This window comes from Lissotriton vulgaris, chromosome 6, assembly GCF_964263255.1.
Source record: "Lissotriton vulgaris chromosome 6, aLisVul1.2, whole genome shotgun sequence".
Lineage (NCBI taxonomy): Eukaryota > Metazoa > Chordata > Amphibia > Caudata > Salamandridae > Lissotriton > Lissotriton vulgaris.
In genome coordinates this window covers 1,121,857,218-1,121,881,003 of record NC_141694.1, presented here as the reverse complement: position 1 = coordinate 1,121,881,003, position 23,786 = coordinate 1,121,857,218, and the positions used below count along the sequence as shown (strand labels likewise).

At 42.4% G+C, this 23,786-nt stretch overlaps 1 protein-coding gene across 2 annotated transcripts in view; it reads left to right on the top strand.

Annotated features, from left to right (window-relative positions):
- Positions 1 to 14,764, top strand: part of FBLN7 (fibulin 7) — a 711,714-nt gene extending 696,950 nt beyond the window's left edge. For both annotated transcript variants that reach the window (XM_086927208.1, XM_086927207.1), the window contains one exon: positions 11,931 to 14,764. In XM_086927208.1, coding sequence (XP_086783334.1) covers positions 11,931 to 12,303 — 373 coding nt within the window. In that variant the 3' untranslated portion in view covers positions 12,304 to 14,764. The remainder of the gene's footprint in view (positions 1 to 11,930) is intronic.
- Positions 14,765 to 23,786: the final 9,022 nt, after the last annotated feature.

The window sequence follows — 23,786 nt, the reverse complement described above, 5'->3', positions numbered from 1 at the left end:
TGGAGTATTTCTGCCCAATCATTCGGCTTTACTTTAAACACTGCTGGTGGGATTCCATTCGGAGCCGGCGCTCCCTCCTTTCTTCCATTCCTGATCTGTTTTTTGATTGCGAGTTGTTCAGTGGCAGGTAAACCCTCATCCCTGTGTTGCTTTCCACCGGCAGGGTTAAGTGTGACAATTGCCCTTGGACGTAAAGCAACGGCAGAACTTTCAGTAAGGATACTGCCACTTTCCCTACTCCAATTGATAGTATTGTTCGCATCCTTGGCTGCTTTGTTCTGCACCGGCGTATGTTGATTGTTACTTTGGCTGTTGAAGTGAAAGTTTAAGTAGCTTGCCCAGGTTTCCTCTAATATAAAGGAAGTGAGACCCCCATGGTGCGGGTGTATAATCATATTTACTGTTTTCCAGAAGCAATCACTGGCATTATGCTTGATGTTGTGCAGGAGTTTTTCCCAGAGGTCCTTTTCGTTGTTGTTATTGATGTTCCATTTCAGCCCCTTTAGTTCAGTTCTCTGTTGCCGCAGGTGAGAAATGAGCGATGTGTTCCCTGGTTCGTGGCGTAGAGATCTTATCAAGCCATTTATTGATCTTTTAAGTGCTTTTAGTTGTACTCTTTGAATTCTGGTTGTCTTATTCTCTTGTATCTGTGCCAGTGAGCTCCCTGTTTTTGTGGCTGTTGCCTTTAAAATGCTGAGGTTAGTTGTGAAGCTTTCCAGGTCTGTATCTGGTTCTTTCCAAGCGGTTGAGTGGATTGAAAGTTGATTGCTGTGTCTGTCAGGGACTTTGTTTTCTGTCGAAAACTTGATCCTCTTATAATTGGATGTGTAACTTGAGCCTAGTTGTAGAGCAGGTTGAATGCTATTCGCAACCGTTGCCGCTAAAATAGCCTCTTGTGGACGGTGATCGCAATCCCCAATGTCGCCCATTTTGAAGCCTGTTACATATTGAAACAGCGGAAGGCTGACAAACGTGTAATCTAAAAGCAAACTTGTTAGATCCGTGTGGTAGCTTGCCACTGGGGGAGTGTCTGTTCTTCCATTAAGGGCCCTCAGGTTTAGGTGTTCTAGTTCTTCCAGCAGGAGTCTGTTTACCCTATTGAGCCTCCCGTTCATAAAGGATCCTTGAGATGGTAAATTGTAATATGACGATTGAAGGCAGACTTTCTTTGATTCTGATGATCCCATTAGATATAAATTCATGCCCCCTGATAGAATGAGATTTGGGGCTTCAGTGCAGCCTACGTAAGAAGTTATTTGTTCTGTTAATTTTGCTGACTCGAATGCTGTCCGTTTTGGATGGATGTATACGTTGAACAAAGTTACTTCATTTTTTAGCTCTGCCCAGGAGAGAGTGATTTTAACTGCTAGTGCTACATCCGTTTCCGGACCAGTTGCCCCTGCAGTTGATATGGATGTTATTGAAATGTAGGACGCCAGCCCCCCTGAAGCGTGGCCCGTTTTGCTTCCCTTAGTGGCCGGGCGAGCAAAGCAACCGAATCCGTGTATGTGTAATTGTTCCGTGAGACATGTTTCCTGTAGCATGATAATGTCAAAGTTGTTGAGATATTGGAGGAATTCTGAGTCTTGGATTTTTGATGCTAAGCCATTTACATTCCACGAGCAAAGACGTATCGCTGATTCTTTCTCTGAGTGTCTTTGCCCTGGTCTGGGTGGTTGTTGTGTCATTGGGTTGCTGTCGCAAGGGTTATGGTTCGTAAACATTGGTCGTGGAACTCAGTGTTGCGTCCACTTGACGATTCTGCCCTTGAGGGTCTGTATTGTAAGGCTTGGTTAAAAGCCCTTCTAGGCTCTGAATAGCTAAGAGCCCCTCTTAATACCGAGGTAGAGGGCCTTGTGCATTTTTTTGATCCTGGCCTTGGGCTCATGTTTAATAGCGGTACTGGAAAAGCTGGAGGATGATAGGGGCTGATTTGGATGCCCCAGTCTTTAAAAGTTGTATGATGGTTTAATACTCTCTGCGCTGTAGACTCTGATTTCCATAATGCCCTTGTTGTTTCTGGTTTTGCTGGGTTATCTGCGGTGAGGAACTCAATTGCGAGTAAATCTGCAGTATTCAGGTCTGCCAGGGTGGGAATGGCCCGAAGCAGTTTCAGAATGTTCCCCCGGTTCAGCACATCGTGGCGACCTTTCGTAGTATACTCTGGTATGTGAATACAATATTTTTTCTTTCCTTTTCAATGTCCGACTCGATTTGTTCTCCATTTGTGACCATAAAAAACGAGTGCACCCTCCTTTTGCATAGCTCGGTGACCGGCATTCACAGTAGCTGCGTGGTAATATGGAAAATATGAAGCGTTGAGCCTGATCAAGACTTTGGCAGCAGGTTTTACTCCATAATAAACATGGTGGAAATACCGTCAGTCTTATTACACGTGTCTTAGAATAAACACACTTGTAATAAATGGGCAGGATACCTGTCACATTTGTGATGGATTAACACATCCCTCAGAAATAAAGGACAACCACTTTATCGAATATACTGGGAGGGTTGGATTCTTCATTTGCTTTGTTTAGGTTTACCCTTCTTCTCATTGCTCACAGTTTCTGCTGTAATATTTGCAGTCTTTACAAAATGAAATGGCAATGCGGAATCACCAATGAGCCCCAGTAGAGCTTCCCCTGGCTTTGTCTCACTTTCTTTCTCAGTACTGATAGGTTTTGCCCCTTGGCACATAGTGTCAGTATTGAGAGGGTCATTAGATATACTGACCTTACTGGCCACATTATGTGCTCCTTCCATCAGTTGGGCGAGTGGCCTAGACATGCTGTTGCCATCTGAGCAAATATCATACATTATATCAGAATGGGTGGTGGAGGTTGTCTTCTGGGCTACCGTATCTACATTGAGGCTACATCTATGTTTTGTCTTTCTGGCACTGAGGCACAGAGTAACTTCTGTACGCGATAATCCAACTGAACTCACACACATGGGTCCAGGTGAAGTTGGGGTCTGGCACGCATCTCTCACGGAAAATTATGACAACCAGAGGTGTCAAACAGGGATGCGTTCTGGCCCCCATGCTCTTCAATCTGTTTATAGCAGATTTGCCGGTCACACTCGACGAAATAAATACTCACCCCCCTAAGGTCGGAGGCTCTGCAATAAGCAATCTTCTCTATGCCGAAGACCTGGTTCTCTTCAGCCTTACACGGGTCGGGCTTCAAAGGTTTTTGGACAAGCTACACAGCTACACAATTAAGAACCAACTCGAGGTAAACTTAAAGAAAACCCAAGTTGTGACCTTCGGGAGAAAACGCAACGGCGGTGGTGTGTGGTCATATAACAACAAAAGCTTAACGACAGGACACACATATAAATACCTGGGGGTTCATTTTGACTCTAGGGGTAACTTTTCCAAACAGCGCGACGAAGTTGCAGGCAAAGCCACGACCTTACAAGTTACTTTATCTAAGCTCGCTAAAGTGCTGTCCGGCCCAACACTCATTTCTACTGGAAATCCTGAGAGCAAAAAGTGGGCCTACTTTAGCGTATGGCATCAAGATATTTAGGGGCAAACTAAATACAACCTGAAACCAACTTGTGACAAAGATCTATAAAAAAGTCCCCCATTTGCCCCAATCTGCCTCTGCTGCCCAGATCAGGCTAGAACTGGGCTTACTAAATTACGAGGCCTCCAATACTGGCACATACCTAAATCTCTGTCACACACTCAGAAAAGCAGATACAGGTACTTTAGAGTCCTTAGTTTGGTCCGAGATCAGCCAGAAAAACCCAGGGGGCTCGTATGGCCGCCTTTTCACAGACTATATTCGTGAAATGTCGGCGGGCGACCTATGGGCCCTCAACCCTAGCACAACAGCATTCAAAACCTGTATTTTAAAAAGTGTCAGAATGGGCTCACTCATTATTGACAAAGCGCACCTCTGTAAACGCAGTCACGCATGGTCAGTCATGAACTCCTATGGGCGCATATCCGCCGCTATCTATCTCTCCTGCACCTATTCACTGTATTTAAAACGCAGTTTTCTGGCCATTGATTGGGGGTTTGGCGATTCTTAAACGATTTGCCCACACTGCTGCGCACCACGGAAGATGTAACATGCAGAGGGTGCGGCAAGGCAACCGAAACACTAGAGCACGTGGTTTGCTTATGTCCCGCCCTCATGTCCCAACGTAGACGCAATCTTAAAGCAGAGTGGAACAGGTTGGGCGTTCGGACCTGTAGACAGGGAATCATCACCTCCCTGTGCCCCGAAAATACAGCTCTAAATATTGCCTTTACAATCCACAGAGTATCAAAATCAGCAATGATCCTATATTTTTGGTCCCATCTAATGACTTCTCCAGAAGCAAAAGAATCGAAGGCAGGACTCTATTTAAAGCGTTCAAAGCTTCCAAAATAATTATTCCTTGCAAAAACTCCAGATTGGGAGAGATACTCCCAGTAAAATGGCTAGCTTGAATGCTCTGGAAACATTGATCATCCAGGTGAGGACACCCAATGGAAGTTCTGATACTTTGCACAGGCATTTTATCAGGCTCCCCCAGGGCTTCCCCTTAGTCATCGAGTATAATAAGGCTATCTAATTTCCCAGACCCTTCTTTGTTCACCCTCCCAGAGGTTGTACAATTTGCTGGTATTTTGAGAAGGGTATAATCAAGAAAGATGAAGATGCTGGTACAGTGTTACCTGGGCATTTATTTCCCAGTGGACCTTGGTTCTCACAATCCCGAGTTAGGCGCTGAGAGGGTTGGAGGAGAAAAATCACTGACTTCTCTGGCTTCTTTGGAATGCAGGTACCAGGCTTGACTTTCTCCACATGCTCAGTCAATGGCACTTCCAGTACTGTTTTTAAACAAGTAAGTTTACCGGATAGCCTAACCTGAGCTTGTGTCTGGGCTATTTGATCAGTTATATCGGCCTCAAGCTAGCAGGCATCCTATTTAGAGTCCTCTTATCCAGGTTTATCTGCACTAATATGCGCAGACACGCTTTTGTGTAACGCCGTTCCCAAATTCTCAATCAAACTTCTAGACTGGCTATCTTCCAAAGTCATGGAACTCTGCTCTACGTTAGTGATTGACATGAGTGCAGACTCCTTGTCAATCTTCTGGAATAAATTTGTTAATAACTTGAAGCAATACTCCTAGAGGTGTTGGCGGTAGAGGGAGACTCTGCGGAATCAGCCATGGGTTCTGGCATACCCGCTGGCATGATTATTACTTCCTTCAGCGTAATTATTTTTCCCATCCGATGGTTCCTGGGTTATTTGTTGTACACTCTTAGGGAGTGTCTCGGGACAACCTACTTCACATTAGTACGCCTGCTTGTTATTATCATGGCACTGCAGTAAGGATTTCTTGATGTTTCTAAATGTTTCTGAATGCCTCAAGGGCAAGTGTTGAGTCTCCACTCGTACGTATCTGATGTGCCCATTTGTGGCTGTTGGTGGTAATGGTAGATATGCAGTTATTGCGTTGTCTGATTGTTGTATGGGGAGTAGCATGGGAAATAACAGTAGTGCTGCTTGACTTCCCAGACACTATGACCTACAACCAGTGTACTCACAAGGGAAGTAGCATGAGGATGCTACAAAGGGTGCAGCCTATCATGGTACGGACAACTGACTATTCTACAAGCCAGCTACACCAGCCTAACACTGTCCACCTCTGCAAGTAAAAGGAATCTGTCCTAGTGCCTACGGCTTGTTCCTGCCACTTTGACTCCTTTCTGTCTCCAGATCCTTACTTTCTTATAACTAGCTCCATCCACTGACCATTCCACTGCTGCAGTCTGTTGCTGTTCCTTCATATAGGCCACTCCTCAAGCCGACTCATCCTGACTAGCCTCCTCCTCCTTCCACATACAGCAACGAGGCACAGCAGAGGAAATAGCCCCTCCTCCTTCCACATACAGCAACGAGGCACAGCAGAGGTCTTCCTGAGTCCTCACTCACTGGTTTTACCCTTGTCGTACAAGCAACATGAGCACCTTTGTGTGTGTGGGGGGCATGTCGCTGTTGAACACTGGGTCATGGAGAACAACCCAGGTCAAACCTCTTTCCTCCGGACTCTGGCCTGGGCAGGGTAGGCAACAGACAGGTGGCGGGCTAGGTGGCAGATCAAAAGATCACTCACAGGAGTATCTCAGGGATATCAACACTTAAAATAACCTTTCCCACCCTCAATGTGCTTCCTTTTTCCTCCTAACTGACTACAAACAAGGTACTGGAGTACCGGAAATGCCAGTTCTGTCACGGGTCAGCCTATGGGGCTCAACCCCCCCCCCCCCCCTCATCGGCACGGCATCTCCCTTCAATGCCTCTGTGCAGTGGACCGTTGCAACTCCCTGCAGCACAGTCTCAGCGTAGGCAACGTCTCTATCTAGCTTCCAAGGGTTTGATTTAATAAAAGAGCATCACAACAGAGAATACACATGACAGATAAGTGTGACGGAAGGAGTATCACGTTAACCGGTATTGACATAGTGAAGAGACTGCACTGTGATTTGTTACTCAGTCAGATGCTGGCCTACAAGAGACTAAGGGCCTGATTGGCAGAGTGGGAGCCAGGCTGTAAATGATTGACGATTCAAAAAGGGGGTGGTGATGAACAGAGTGTCTGAATTAAGCAGACCACTCTTACCCAGTCAAGAGATCAGGGCTTGATCCATCACCGTTATTTAGCTCACTGCATCACCCCAGTTCAGAACCTGGCTATATGCAAATTAGTCTGACCCAGTGCCTCATGGGAACAAGGCAGACCAAACTACCAAGCCAATTCTTCACCGGAAAGGAGACAAGCTTCCGGGGACCGGTTTCTGGCATTTCAGCCGTCGTCGGCCCGGCTTGCTTGAATCCTGGTGGTGCACTGGGCCAGGGACAGACTAATTTGCATGTAGCCGGGTTCTGAGCTGGGATGGTGCAGTGAGCTAAAAAACGGTGATGATCAAGCCCTGATCTCTTGACTGGGTATGAGTGTTCTGTTTAATTCCGATACTCTGTCCATCACCACCCCCTTTTCTGAATCGGTTTTGTCCACCATAAGCGTGGAAGGGTATACTCAGATGTGGTCCCTAGCTCATTGCACCATCAGGATTCAAGCAAGCCGGGCCGAAGACGGCTGTAATGCCAGAAACCGGTCCCCGGAAGCTTGTTTCCTTCCCAGTATAAGAATTGGCTTGGTAGTTTGGTCTGCACTGTTCCCATGATGCACTGGGCCAGGGACAGACTAATTTGCATGTAGCCGGGTTCTGTGCTGGGATGGTGCAGTGAGCTAAAAAATGGTGATGGATCAAGCCCTGATCTCTTGACTGGGTATGAGTGTTCTGTTTAATTCAGATACTCTGTCCATCACACCCCCTTTTCTGAATGTAAATGATTGACGCCAGGTTTCCTTCACAGAGCCTCACCCTGCTCCAGTAGCCGAAACCCTGGGTCACAATGATGATTTTCAATGTAAATATTTCCCTGATGTGGAGAGAAATAACTCACTGTACATTAACCCCTTCGGGGCTATTGACGAGCTGGGCTCGTCATCGCGCTTACCTGTCCTGCGCGGATGACAAGGCCAGCTCGTCACGTAACGCGGTAATTTTGAAATTGCCGCGCACAGCGGGAAAAGCCGCCGCGGCGAAGCGGTTAAGAGACATCCAGGGCTATGAGTGGGCCGGTCCTGCCAGTGCTCAGTACCAGCATTTCTAAAAAGCAGGTACTGAAACTTTTTGCCCACGTCATCAGGGTGAAAAGAAAATCTTAACTCTGCAGCAGTACCACCCTATTCTGCCTTTGAGGAAACGTCAAAGTGGCTTGTTATAGTTATTTCACAGCCTCATCATGTCAGAAGTAAATAATTTTCAATAGTATATACAGCGAAGCCATAGTTGTTGATTAGTTATCTTATGCAACTAATAAGCATTGGCAAAGCTGATAGTCATGGCTTGTTGTTGGTGTAATGTTACTTGTATTTTGTTTCTGGATGCAATGCCATGAGCAGTAAAATGCAAGTTGGGCGGCACTCTATGCTAAGCACAGATTTTTACTTTATGTGTACTTAACTACATCAGCAACGTCACTTTGAGAGACACTAACCACAGTTTTTTCATTCGGCTTAAAGACCTGGGAACATTTGTCTTTTGCTTTAAAGCAACAGACCTTGCCAGGAGTTGCCTTCTTTGTCTCCAAATTGGTTCAATCAGTTCATTTCTCAAAGCATGTGTGCTTCATCCTGCAACTGAGATTAATGCATTATTGTGTCTGGCTGTTTTTTTTCAAGATTCCTCTGTGACCTCAGAGCAGGACTACGGGTTTTGGTGTTCTGAAGTAGAGGTGAAGCAGCAATTTCTTCCAGTTTTGCTAGACCTAGCTCACAAGGAGATACTGCTTTATTATTTTTGTGTTGTCACAGTAACAGATAAAGGAGACACCTCAGATTTACTAGACAGACGTACTTTACAGCAATAACAATTTTCACTCTCCGCACTTTCTACCACAGTTGTAGCCAATCAGCCCAACTGTATGCATTGCCCATCTCAATAATTCTCTAGTCATTTGCTCGAAATGGTGTAAGGCTTTGCTAGGATTTAACCCTCTAAACTGCCTCTCACAGTCCTCTCAGCTATGTCCCCGGCATGGGCCTCGAAGCACTGAATTAGAGCCCTTTCCTTTGTTGACACATTTCTTCTGTTGCATTCCCGCAGCAGCATTCCACTAACAACATAAATGCTTGACATATTTTCACCATGTGCAGCTGGAAAATGTGTTGTTAATGATACAGCAGGCCCACATAAAAGGACGTTTTTCCATTTTTGAGTGTGCTGAAACAAACCAGGGGTATAAACATACAGGGCATGTTTCTTCACTGCAGTCATAACAGAAAACATAGTCCACTAATGGGGGCCCCTAGTAAAAGTGGGATAATTCTAAATATATCTGCCACCTGTTCTGGACTTTAAACCAGACATAATTTACAAATGTTGCTCTGGATTCATCATTTTTGTTGTCTTTGAGTGGGCGTGGCTTACTCTTGTAGTATTCCTGCTTATTTCTGAATTTCAGGACCAAACCAAAGGTACTCTTGGCAGACTCCTGGAATGTAGGAGTAAACCAGGAGAACTCCAGGAGTAAGTCAGAGTAAAATCTTTGTCTACTGGACCTATTGTCTTTGAAGAGCTCCACAGTCCAGTATGTAAAGAGAGTATTTTCCTTTGCTTCTCATTGTCCGACTCAATTTGTTTTCCATGTGAGACCGTAGAGAACAAACTGTTTGCTAACTGCAAAAGAAGATATACCGTCAGCCTTATTACACAAGTCTTAGAATATAATGCCCTTGTAAAACATCTACAGCTTACCTTGAGGAAAAGAGCACCATTGGGCTGAAAAGTTGTTGAAGTTTGTACCTAGTAATGAAATGTTCAGAGGCAGTCTCTGGTCAGGTGTATCACAACACAACTCTATCAACAGTGGGGGAATGTAATAGGACTTAAAAGAAGGTCTCTGTTAGTAGAGGCGAAGTATTAAATACTTGGGGCCACATGCACGAGAAAATATTTTGCGAGCTCCTAATTGTGACTTTTTGCTGCTTGCAATTAGGAAGTTGGAAAATGCATGTACTAATGTGTCTCGGACACGTTCGGGGATTCCCAATAGGGTCGCAATTGACCTACCTCAGTATTATTCATGAGGAAGGTTGCATATTTTGTGACCCATTGGGAATCGCTAAAACACAGGGATGGTGGCCTGCTGGGGACAGCAGACCACTATGTCTGTGTTTGCTTTTAAAGAAAGCAACATTCTTTTAAATGCAGTCTGTTTTACTTAAGAAAAATGGGATTTGTTTAAAAATAGAAAAATGAAATGTTTGTGTTTATGAGTTGGCACCACAGCCTGCTCTAAAAGAACGTTTTCGCTATAATTCACAAAGGGGGACGGGTCCTCTGAGGACCCCTTTTCTTTTGCCACTGGCTTATCACCAACTTGAAGTAGGCGGTAAACAGTGATTGTTTTGTGACCAAATTCCAGTCGCAAAACAATCGTACGTCCCACTGCGAATCGCTATTAGGAAGGGACGCTCTTGGCACGCCACTTCCTAATACCGACTTACAAACCTAGAGGGCTTTGTTGTAATTTGTATCGTAACATTGCTTATTGTTCATTTTACATTTATTTTATTAAATTGTATTTGTATACCACCGTGAAGTGCTTTATAGATAGCAGAACATTGTGAGTCCCAGCTTGCAGGTTACAGGATAACAGACAAACATTTGCAAAAGATGAGGTGAAAAAGATGCCAAAAGCAGAAGGAATATTAAGCATAACATTGAAAGTAAAATAGGAAGAATCTTTTAAAATCAAAATAAAATCTAAAATCTGCTATAAATGTGAGAGGAAACTTACGGAAATAGACTTCAGACTTTTCAAGCTCAGGCCTTTTCAATCAGGCCCGTACTAACTTATGTATGTACTCAGAAATAAACATACAAAATATGCTTTGGTATGGGATAAATGAGAAAAAAACTGACAAAAATTAGGAGATAATGCCTGAGAAGCTGCCTAGTAAATGAGAAGTAATGGTTGAATGAAAGAAGTGAAGCATAAATTGGAATAGCACAGGAGATCGAAAGTGTGGGGATGGAGAAGTAATCAATAACAGCAAGAGATTTGCAGTTTTTAAAAACAAAGGGCCAGATGTACGATCATTCCAAATTGCGACTCGCAATTTGTGCTCAATTGCGAGTTGCAAATTGCTAGTCAGAATTTGGAATGTACAACAGTGTCCGAGAAACTGATTGTGATTTCCAATATGCGAGACTCATAAATAATAATGAGGCACTCGCAATTTGTGACCCCATTGGGAATGGTTGCCCTCCCAGCTCAGCAGACCTCCATTTCTGGGACTGCTTTTAAATAAAGTAGTTTTTAAAAAAAAATGCAGCCCGTTTTCCTCAAAGGAAAGGGGGATGCATTTACAAAAAGAAAAATGTTTTTGTTTCATTTTTTAAGGGCAGTTAGTGGTACCTGGGACCACTGCCTGCCCTTAAAAAATATTTTTTGAGCCAGTCACAAAGGAGAACGGGTCCCCTGGGGACCCCTTCCCATTTGCGACTCCATTACCACCCATTTGAAGAGGGAGATAGTTTGCAAGTGTTTCGCGGCCGCAATTGCGGGTGCAAAACATTTATACATAGCTCTGTGGTCGCTATTAGGAAGAGAATGCCCCTTCCTAACAGCGAGTCGCAAAACTTTCTTAGCGAGTCGCCAATTATTGGCGTCTCGCTAAATAGAGGTTGTACATGGCACGCAGTGATTTTGCATGCGCAAACGGGTCGCAAACCCGTTTGTGTATGCAAAATCACTTGGTACATCTGGCCCCAAATAGATGACGCACATTAGATAAGCGGCATTGCAGTTGAGGGAGACACCAAAAATTTCAAGTTGGGATCTAGAGTTATAAAGCATTTACAGAAAAATAGGGTCTAGGGGGCAGGCAATCTGACTACAGCAGCGGTCCAAGATAGTGAGAAATATTTGAACATGAGTGAGTTAAATTTAAAAAGCTGTTCATGTTAATGAGGATCACTATAAGGCTAGATGTGTAAGGTGATTAAAAGACCTAGAGAAACTAAATAAAAATGTAACAAAAAACAAAATAATACAACCTAAAGGACAGTTAAAGAAAAAGGAGAAAAAAAATGGGAGATTTAGGTGTTGCACAAACTGCAAGAAGCAATATTTCCGTGTTGCACAAGTAGAACATTTTAATCGTATGTCTGCTAAGCCATGTGTACTTTTATATTACTTTGCTAAAAAAAAAAGGTTTTCAAATTTAAAACTATTCACATCACTGTATCCTTAGCAGAAAATTTATGAAATGTTCAAACAAAAGAGAATTGTTCACACCCAGAAGGGTCCTCATTTAAGACTCTTTATCTTTCTTTTCCTTGTCAGCCAATGTGAACGCAATCCGTGCCCAATGGACAGCAGATCGTGTCACCACGCACCGAAGACCATCTCCTTCCACTACCTGTCCTTGCCTTCCAACCTGATGACACCGGTCACTCTTTTCCGTATGGCCACAGCTTCAGCCCCCGGAAGGCCAGGGCCGGACAGCCTGCGCTTTGGCATTGTAGGCGGGAACAGCAGAGGGCACTTTGTGATGCAGCGGTCTGACAGGCAGACGGGAGAGCTTATCCTCGTCCAAAGTCTGCATGGTCCGCAGACAATCGAGGTGGACGTTGATATGTCAGAGTACCTTGACCGCACCTTCCAAGCCAAGCATGTTTCGAAGATCACTGTCTTTGTGACTCCTTATGAATTTTGATAGACATAACTGAAGGTGTTACAAAGACATGCTAGCCTGGGGTTGGTCCAGTGTCAACAATGTGCTGTCTTTCTTTCAGCCGAGGGTATGCCACAGACTACCTTCAACTATTCATGTCTTGTGAAAACATGTATGAAAAATTGGGGCAGCAAGGCTCTGCCGGTATACCAAACAACTATATCAGGAAAACACATCTATCAAATATGGGAATATAAACTAAGGAAAGCAAGGACATTTGACTTTTGTCTTTTCATAATTACTTTGCTGAGACACCGAACAATAAAAGACACTTCATTTCTGAAGAGGTGCTAACGTTTACCAGACTTGGCTCAGGGTGACGTGTCACACCACCAGTAGAACTATACAGCTAACCTTTATTGTACTCTGCGAGGTGGTGGGAAGAGGGCGCTCCCATTATACTGGTAGACGGTGACCAACGCCTTTTAACATCCATTGTTTGGAGCCTGTGTAAATGTTTAATCTGTTATGTAATGTGAGTATTTAATGTGTAGAAAACTGCCACAGCTCCTCTCTGTGCTTATTATTCATTTGGATTGATGGACGCAGGACCCACAGGTGAGCAGGAGGAACCACCCCTTTCTTTCCTATTGAACACTCTCTGTTTATTGTCCCAGTATCCATGGCAACGGTACAAGAGGGTCTCTGTTACTGGAGTAGGGTGCTGCATGACTCCAGAAATTGTTTTGCATCACATAATCATAGCGTCGTCTGCCAACAATGCTTTCAGGAGAGGTGGGGGGGGGGCACAATCTGTACATCTCTATTCAAGACATGCTGTTTTTTTAAATCCTAACAGAAAGGAGTGAATGGCAAGCATGTGTTTTAAAGGTGCGCGAGTATATTAAAGTTGAGGGTATGATGGCTTATGGGGCTGCAATATAAAAGCCTAGATTTGGCCACGTAGTAGAGGTAAAAAAAAGAATTTCAATTGCAGCATCTGAGTAGCTTACTCCTGCCACTAGGCTACCCCACATCTCTGCTCGCCTTAACAGCTATCGCTGTTGCGCCGATTGCAGGTGAGTGTGCAAAATCAATCCCTGTACAAACTCCAATTTGCGAGGGAATTCCTTGATTTGTGGTAAACACCTTTTCATGTTTACAGTGATAAATTGCAATCCCTGCTGGAATTTGCCCAGTGCAAACATCCAAAAGATCCCGATACATTTGAATTTCCGTACTTAAACCATCAACTCCACATGTAATTCCTTTCTTCCCCAGGAAAACTCAGGAGAGGAGTAAATACCACATCCCAGGGTATCTGAATTTCTCAGGTGAAGTATCCAATTAATCCTTTCCCGGCCCATTTTAATCAGTGTGTGCATTATGACACATTAACATGAACCACACCTATAAAGTTCAAGCTACTGCATCGAGCAGTGCCTCTCCTTTCAGACTGTGCCACCGGAAGCTTTTTCACTGCTTTGGAACTTGCTGTATGGTGTTCTCTGCTCAATTCTCGCACTCCTTTCCATTTTTATGAAGCTTGAAATGGATGCTCGTCAGAAAAAGAGGCCACATGATAAGGAATTTATCTTAGCCAACAAGATTTCCACATAGCAAACTAGCCTGAAAGTGAGTCGCCTAAGGAAGGTATTTAATCATAATATCGTATTTTAACCAATGTCCAACAATAATATATAGGTATAAAGTTGCCCACCAAAATATCGCAAAGGTAAGTAGAACCCTCAATATATGTACCTCGAATGTAATTCATTTTAAAGGTATACAGCAGTGTACTTACGAATAGTATATCCATACTGAGCTATATAGATCTATCTTCACTACATTGTGGTAGTCACTTTCAGGGCTTTCATCCTTTTCAGGGCAATTTTTGTTGCACAAAGTATTCTGATATATGACCTCAAAAAAGCAACATAAGTCATTCTGAATGTACACCAAGGTTTCAGCTTTGACTGCACTGCACCCTAAAATTCCAACCTTCCCCGCATTAATACTGGGGTCACGACATGCCACACAGACTATTTACCTGTTTCAGTAGTCCCCTTTGCTTGCTGTGAAATGAGGTAGGGGGTGTCTTGGCTGCATAGGAGGCCTCTTTCGTGCCTACTTCCGGGTCAACTAGAATTTGTCCTGGAAGGGCTCGCCCGTGTCAGATTTTTAGGTTCTCCACAGGAAACACAGTTTGCCTACAACTAATTCTATTCAAAATTGTGTTCATAGGGGTTATTTTGGAAATCTAGATCGACCAAGCGAACCATTGTTAGACAACAGTTATTTATCATGGCCTTCCTCACCGATTATTGAGGAAATCTTATTTTTCCCTCCCTCTTATTTTTGCCATACGCTAAAATCATTGATTGGCAATTACCTGTTATTGATACTTGTGTGTTTATAAGGCTGCACCGAGCCCATGCCGATCACTCTCTGCATTGAGTGCTGGTACATTTTAAATATATTACAACAAATAAACAATGAAATATTGACTTAGCCTTGTAATGTGTTTGATAGCTTTGCAGTTGCTGCATGAATCAATTAAATGAAGGCATTGCAGAGTCAGTGCTGCCACTGGTTTAACCAACAGTCGACGATTTCATAGCTATAAACAATCATTGACAAAGCCAATTGATTTGATTTTTGTTAAGTGCATGCAAACACATGAACACACCAGACTGACACACGCAATGCCACAGACGACGTCTTGGGACCTCTTCCTGCGGTCCTAGGGAAGTTACTGTGGCACCTGAAATCGCACGCCTCTTTATTCCTGGGGCTGAATCACTGTTTAACGAAAACTGAAAAGCTAAGAAATCGCTTTCATCACTTGATTGTCTCAAGGAAGTGGGGATGAGCAGTCCGACAATTACCAGTTTAGAGAGTGCCTTACTTTATAGAGGAAAAGTTCTTTAATATACATACAAGTAATAAACTACACATGGAATAATAATAGCCAAAGCCAACATAAACCTAGCACCTTCCTAACTATAGATACCATATATATGATCCCAACACTAACCTAGTGTTTAAGCGCTAAGCACTAAACATCATTTAACATGGGGGTCCTTTTGTCAAAGTTACTCTTTGGAAGGTTCTCATTAACCTAACATTGGTGTCTGACTTGCAGAATTTAGTTTAAGTTATCAGTGGGGGGATTTTAAAGGGGTTTCAATGCACCTACTATGAACACTCCTTCAAGGTTGTCGAAATTGCCTGCAAACCTCACCCGCAAGAACGAAGAGCCCACCTAAGCCTCACATGCACAACCTGTCTCATCTAGGAGTAAAGGAAGAATGTCCAGGGTCTGTTTTTTGTGCCACAGCAAAGACACGATATTTTTTGAGTCCTGCTAGTCACAGAACTAGGTTGCTGGGTGTAGTAGCTGGCCAAGCTCCTAGTACATCTTAATAACCACTTAGATGGCACAAAGTGTCGGTACCTGTATCTCTGATCCTGCTGGTTGCAGTCGAAATCTGGTGGCAAGTCACCCACGGGGATTGTGGCACCCACCAATGGGCACATAACACGTAGAAACAAAGCTGTAGACAATGCATGGCCTGAGGGAGTGATGGGTTTAGACAATGGGCCTTATTACATAAGGTGAGCACTGGCAGCGCTAAGTAAAGACTAAAGGGTTTATTTATGAGAGACTTGCACCACCTTCGAGTCACTTTTTGTTATGGTCTTGAGGCGCAAGCCTCTCAATCATATCTATGACACGACGCAAAGCCAATCTGCATGGCTTTACAGGACCGCATAGATATGGAGTAAGACAAAGCAGCGCAAGTCGCTGCCTTGCTTTACTCTGGATCAAGGGTGCCTTCCATGGGTATTGCAGTGGAATGTCCCAAGCAACACCCAATGGATTTTGATGCTGGCCCAGATTTAATTAATCACGTCAAGCTGGGGCAGCGCCAAAACCTTACGCCTCCCAGAGCAGATGTAACAAGGAGAAATAGTTGTTTTTCTCACTCGTTTTTCCCTCTTTTTATGTGTGCTGCATTCTGCAACACACATAGAAAGTGGAAAATGCCTCAATTGATAGCTTTTGTGCAGGAAGGTGCTCTTTCCTGCACGAAAACAATCCTGTCTGCAACGGAGGCACCTTTTCAACATGGTACAAAGGTTCCTACACTGGGGCTAGGCAGCAAATTCTGCACCAGTGCAGGGGGAAAGGACAGGAATTCAGTGAATTTCATAAATACGGTGCATTCCTGCCCTTTCACATTGGCTCAGGGCAGCGCAGCAAAAAGATTTGTTGCACTGCCCTACTCCAATTATTCATAAATGAGGCCCAAAGTCTCTGCAACTGCGTTAGGTTGATTAGCTTCTTAAATAGTTGAGCAGTGTTATTTTAACACCTTATGTGTGGTAAATAGTTGCTTGTCACAAGAACTTTCAAGGCATGTGTTGATTTCTGCTGGAAATGTAGCAGTTGTTGTTAACATATCTAAACCAAACAATAGAAAATGACAGAATAGCATAACAACACCATTAAACAATTTTTTGTATAAATGTATTTTAGTGCATTTTGATAGTCATGAACAAAATATTATTGAAATTATTATTTTACCTTGCATTGTGGGTCATCAGAGTGGCAACAGCTGTACATACATATCAATAACCATATTAAATGCATCTACAGTAGTGAGCCATTTGAATTACACAGGAACATAGTGACATATATGATACAAGGATTTAGGTAAGAGAAGAACAAAATATGAAATACGAAGAGAGCCAACACAATTAAACCATAACAAGGAACATCACAGTCAAAACAGAATGCAGCACAACAACCGCAGGACAACGCAACAAATTGCACAAATGCTGCACAAAATCACAACAGCACAAAAACAACAGAACGTATTACCACAACAACAAAATGCCACACAACAAATATGCACAAAAGTTCTTGCCACACACTATCATATCCAGAATCCTGTTTTCGTAATACATCGGTAAAAAGTGCATTAATCAAGCACCACCTTAACTTACCAACAAAGACATCTAATAGTACCAGTCAAAATTCTTTCGTGATCACGTATCAGTAACATATTTTTGTGCCATAGTGCTGATCCAAAAGAAGAGTATGAATTTGTAAGGAGTGTCGATGGATTAGGATCTAGAGTATTACATGTATATTTAAGTATAGGAATAGATATAGATTGAGGTCAGCGTTGAAGGATAAATATTCTTAAAATTAGTAAGAATTAAGATAAGAGCGTTCAAGTTTCACCCACAAAAGGCCAATCCAAAAGAGATTCAGAGAGCCATCTTGAAGACTGGCAGAGTAAAAACAATTTTTGGTAGGACGGGAAAATGGGGAAAGTTGACACCACCCTCTTATTTTGGCTGTGTCAACTTTAATAATGATTTCCTGTTATTCCATAGAAATGAAGATAACACAGAATTTATCTTCTTAAACGTTTTTGAGGAAATGGGCACTGGAATATTGAAAATTGTGTAGAGTAGTATGGGGGTTATCATCATCTTTAGAGTATCTGAACGACCCCACTAAGATAAATATAAGGGATGCAGTTTAGCATACAATGTAGAGATTCTTTGTATAATTTTATCCATACATAAAGAGAGTGTTGCTGGGATTGAAGGGGTAAAATAAATATTGTATGAGGTTAGGGCTTCATGTAAAGTTGGAGGCAACAAAATCATCTTTAAAAGTATATTTAGTTAAAGGCAGTATTTCACATTTGTCTTTGTTCAGTTTATACACGGATACGGAGGCAAAGAATACAACTTCCTGTAAGAAAGCGGGGATGGAGGATTGGGGTTGTGCGATAAGTAATAATATATTGTCAGCATATGCTGTCAATTTAATTTGTTGTTCTTTGAAATCCATTTATATCTTGGTTTTAACGGATTCTAGGCAAAAAAGGCTCTAAGGCTAAATTAAAAAGGAAGGGCATAATGGTCAACTCTGGTGAACACCTCTGTCTAGATTAAAGTATGAGGTTATGTTGCCATTCCCACACACAGTTGCCTGTGCCTGCGAATAGAGAATGGAAACTAAAGAAACAATTTGTGGGCCACAACCATACAATTTAAGTGTTTGAAAAAGAGAAGGCCATTCAACTCAATCAAATGTTTTTTTCTGTGTCTAAGGCTACAGCTGCCAAGGATTGGGGTAAGTGGGAGAACTCTGATAATATATCAAAAAATAATTGGTTGTCTGTGATGAGAAGGCCTTTAACAAATCCAGATTGTTCTGTGCCTAGAAATTGGGGTAAATGGGATTCCAAACACATGGCCAAAGCCTTAGAGAAAATGTTATAATCGATATTTACTAGCGCAATGGGTCTTTAGTTCTTGCAATATTGTAGGTCCTTCCCTTCCTCAGGAATATGGCAAATTAGGGCATCTGAAAAAGAACCAGAGGATCTGCCAGAGTGTAAAACGAAATCTAAGAGATCATGCATTTTGGGCAGGACCATGAAATCGTCTGGTCCTGGGGCTTTATCTTTTTTGAGTGTCTGTAAGGCAGCTACCAGTTCTTTTTGTGATAAATCAGATTCTAAGGAGGTGAGATCTAACTGAGTATCAGAGGAATGCTGAAAGACAGAAAAAAATGGAGAAATGTGAAGTTCTGAGGGAGAACTTTCTGGCGCGTATAGTGTTTTGTAAAAAGTAAGAAATTCATTCCAAATGCCATTATGTTTAAATTTTAATATTTGTTGCTCATCCATAATTGACTCTATATTAAGCTTATTGTGTTTAACTTTCAAATAGTTAGCTAATAGGCATCCCAAATAACAGAAAATGGTAGGGTATCAGTTTGATTGAACAAAAAATATTAATTGAAAAAGGAAACAAAAGAGGAGGTAAACTTTGGATCTAAGAGAAGTGCATTATTAAAATGCCATTTCCTGGGTAAATTGGGTTTTGCAAGATATCCAAATGAATAGAAATTGGGTCATAATCGGATATTAGAATCAAGGAAATATCAGCATCTCTTAGGGATTATGAGATGTGGGATATAAAGAAATAATCTAATTGTGATTGAGTTTGATGGGCCGAAGAATAGTGAGTGTATTCTCTTGTGCGAGGTTACAAAGTCTCCAAGCATCAATAAGCTTGTACTGCTGAATAGTTAGAACAAAAAGTTTATGTGCCTTCTGTGAAACAAAGGACAGCACCGAGTTACGATCAATGAAGGGATCAACAACTTGGTTACAACCACAAGTCAGGATAAAATAATCCCCAATGCAATGTGAGATATGTTGAGCAAGAGATTTCGAAAAAGAGGAATCCCTAGTGGTGGGAGCCTAAATGTTGAGTGAAGAAACCAGAGCATTCCCTACCAGCAATTTTGTATATCAGAACTCTGGGAGAGCGGTTTAACAGAAAGTGATTTACAACAGAGTTAAAACCCAATTTCGCTTACCATCTCCTAGTGAGAAAAATGTCTCCCCCACCCATCCCCACTTCAATTTTAAAGATTAATTTTCCATAAGGTGAGATTCCTGTGTAAGGGTTATATCAGCCTCTAATTTAGCCAAGTGTGTTAAAACCTGCTGTCTTTTAATGGGAGAGTTCAAACTTCTGATGTTCCAAAAGATAATTTTCAGAGGCATGGGGGTAACACAAGAAAAAATAGAAGACACCAATCTAGGCAAGCCACCAAGCAACTAGAGACAAACCATATAACAATAAAACTATACAATGAATGGATATATGTCGTTACAACGCGCGCGTTACAATGACCTACCATTACAACGCGGTTGTAACAACGCAAGTCGTTACAACGACTTGCGTTGGGGGGGGGGGCGCAAATTTAAAACATTTTAATTACTATTCCAACACCAGTCCCCGTGGATAGCAGGGAAGGTGTTGGGATAGTAAATTAAATGATTTACTATCCTCGAGCGCCCCCCAGCGCAATGCGTTGTAACAACTTTCGTTGTTACAACAGCGTGGTAATAGTAGGTCGTGGTAACGCGCGCGTTGTAAACGTTGCGCACCCAATGAATTAACCATACAGTACATAAGAAATGAAAGAAATTAATGAGAATACAAATGTGAAACATTCGGAAGATGAAGGAAAAAGAGACGGAATATGAAAAGGGGAGAGAAGATGAAGGGAGAAGGAGAAAAAAGATATGAAAAAAAGAGAGGGAGGAAAAGATACAGGGGTAAAAAAAGGTGAAACGTACCTTGAAATACCACACAAGGGTTGGGGGGACAAAACCACATGGAACAGATGACATACCCAGATTCAACCGAAAGAAGGGAGAGGAAGGACCGCATCACATTAACAATGAGATAAGGTGGGCACAGAAATCAACAAACCTGCAAATAAGGTAAAAAGGCAAATATTATGTCAATGAGTTGCAATAAAATGCTGGAAACCATCCTAACAAACAATTTTAAACTAGTCATCCATATATTAGAATGTTAGCATGGTAATAGAGGAGAAGAAGAAAAACTACAGTAAGAGTTTGATAACATTAAATGGTCTGGGAAGTCAAGGCTCCAGAGAGGTCCATGGATTCTGTTTTACCGGAGTTAATGAAGTACTGCAACTAGACTGGACCCTCATATGTTGCAGTTTTGTTCTTGTATGTAACCTTGAAAAGGCAAGGATGAAAAAGTCCATATCGGGTTCCCAAAGAATGGAAATCAGGTCTCATATTGAGGAATTCCGTGCATCTATTTGCAGTAGCTTTGGCATAGTCTTGAGAGAAAAATAAAGTAGAACCTGACCACACAATGCGTTGAATTGTTTTGACAGCTGTGAGAACTTTTAACAAGTCAGTGCATTCGAGGAAGTGTAGGATGTCTCCTCTCGGTCTCTGTGAACATGTTATGCCAGTTGGTTGATGACCTAGCCTGTGGGCACTTTGCATATTAAGTACAGTTCCCTCTGGTAAATGGAATAACTTAGGGAGAAAGGATTTTAAGAAAACGAGGAGTTCAGAGCCCTCCATACCTTCCTGCAAACCATAAATGTCAAGATTATTTCTTCTATTTTGATTTTCAAGGTCTTTGACCTGTCTTTGAAGTAAAGAAACCTGTTATTGCAGTATGTTAACTTTAGAATCGGCGAATCCAAGAGAAGAGAAATTCTGCTCTACTGCTGTTAGTCGTTCATCCATCCTAGACCAGTTGTCTGTGAGAAACTGCAGCTTGGTATTTGTGTCCTCTCTAAAGAAACAGAGAGCGCATATCTCCTCCAACAGCAAGTCCAAAGAGACAGGCAAGGAGGATTTTGGGGAGGAAGGAGCGTCCTTCTTCAAGCGTTTTGTAGCTGCTTTCCCTGTTACCAGAGGGATAGAGATAGGAGGAGAAGACCCTTTAGATAGGGACACCAGAGAGTCCTCCCTTTATGAGAATTCTGTAAAGATCCTAGAGTTTTTAATAAAGGACTGTGTCAAGCGTGATGCAGGCGGACCCAATTTTACCCATCTTCCCATAGGATGAAGGAATGTAAATATGAGGGAACCTACAATAAAGGTGAAGATATAATCCATCTTATGTTGGGGAGCTCTGCACCTTTCCCCTCAAACAGATAGTAGTAGGAAAAAGAAAACGAAGAAGAAAAAAACCTCATTGGCATGTATATAAAATCACCAGGCTAGCAGGATGTGATGTTAGGGTGCTTCGCTCTATAAAAATATCAGCACACAGAAGCGGCTGCCCTTATTTTCCTTTCAAATCTGTAAAGCCAAATGAATTATCTTAAATCAAAATGGTGGCCGCTGATAGCACCACCCTGAGGGAAGAAATATTATCCTTTAAAGGCAAGCGTTAATACCAAAAGGTAACTGCATTTGAAACTCCTAAAGCGCAGGAATAATGATCATTGCCTCATATTAAATGATGTACAGGAACTCTTCATAGCCCTTTTGAGATCTCCAGTGAAATTGTTTCATATTGGGGAAATACTGTTTGAAATGGTGGTCGCAATCAGCGTTGCTCCGAGGCAGGAGCTTCCAACGATCAAAAGTGAGTCCAGTGTCCAAGAAAACTGCTGAAATGGTATTTCACTTGTCAGGATGACATCTGCTACTGAGAAAGCCTTACCAAGTTTGTAGAAACTGAGTTTTGCTGCGGTCCATCCCAGGCGCACTGAGGAGCCTCCCCGGGGCACTTCGATCTTGAACAAGAAAAAACAATGTTGGAAGAAACATACATGTTGTTAAAGATCTGTATAAATACGCACAAACACACATACACATCCAACTTCAGTGACAGCTGTGTGTCCGTATTTCAGGCACAGCAGAATGAATGATATTTACCACAAATACCCACAAGAGTAAGCATTTGCACATGCATGAATGTAATCTTGACGTTAGTAGAAGCTCTTGCTATGTTCCAAATTTAAAATTACAATACACCAAAATTTAGTAGGCACAAAAGAGAAAAACATGTTCTCTGCAATTTTTATGGGTTTTCTTTTAGTGACTGTAGTTCATATGCTTAAACTTGATCCATGGCACAGTTGCCCAAAAATACTTAATGTAGGCTACAAGTGAGTGATAAAAATGAATGGTAGTGGCTATTTAAATGGCTGCCTTGTAAACAGTGAATTGTTTCTGCTATTTACCTGGCCTCCAGCTAAATAGTAGAAATTATTTACTATTTGACCGGCAGACTTGAAAATAGGGAAGTTTCTCTGTTTACCCAGCTGTTGGTCAAATAATAGTTATTCTACACTGTTTGGCCGATGGCCGTACAAATAGCAGAAATACTTTACTATTTACCATGCCGCTGGTTATTCTTTTCGATGCGTCGGATGCCCCCGGCCGTCCGACGTTGCGGTGGGCGTGTGCATCGGACGGCCAGGAGCCGTCCGAACTGCGCACACGCCATCGCGGTGAAGCGGTTAAGTAGTAGAGATTCGGCATTCTTTGGCCGGCAGACAGGCAAATAGTAGAAGCACTTCATTATTTAACTAACCGCTGGCTAAAAAGTAGATATTCTACTGTTTGGCATGCGGCAGAGCCAATAGTAGAAAAACTCCACTATTTACCCGCCCGCTGGCAACACAGTAGAGATTCTGAACTGTCTGGCTGATGGCTGTACAAATAGCAGACAAACTTCACTATTTAGCAGGCCTCTGGTGAAATAGTAGAGATTCTGCACTGTCTGGCTGACAGCCTTACATATAACAGGAAAACGTATATATATATCCAGATGCATGTTCAATAGTAGACATTTTGAACTGTCCTGCTGGCAGCTGTTCAGATAGCAGAAAGATGTAACTATTTACCCGACTGCTGGCTAACCAGTAGAGATTCAGCACTGTGCAGCTAGCAGCCATGCTAATAGCAGAATAATTTCATTATTTACCGATCGTTGTCTAAATAGTTGACCTTCTGCACTGTTTGGCCATCAGTTTTTAGGACACTTATCCCCTGCCTTAGACTAACAAAATCCTGTTCTTAGGGGACCCCTTCCTCTTTGCAAATTAGTTACCACCCCAACTCCGAGGTTGTTAGCCCATCAATGGTTTGCAACACTAATTGCAGTAACATCCTATCAATAAATTC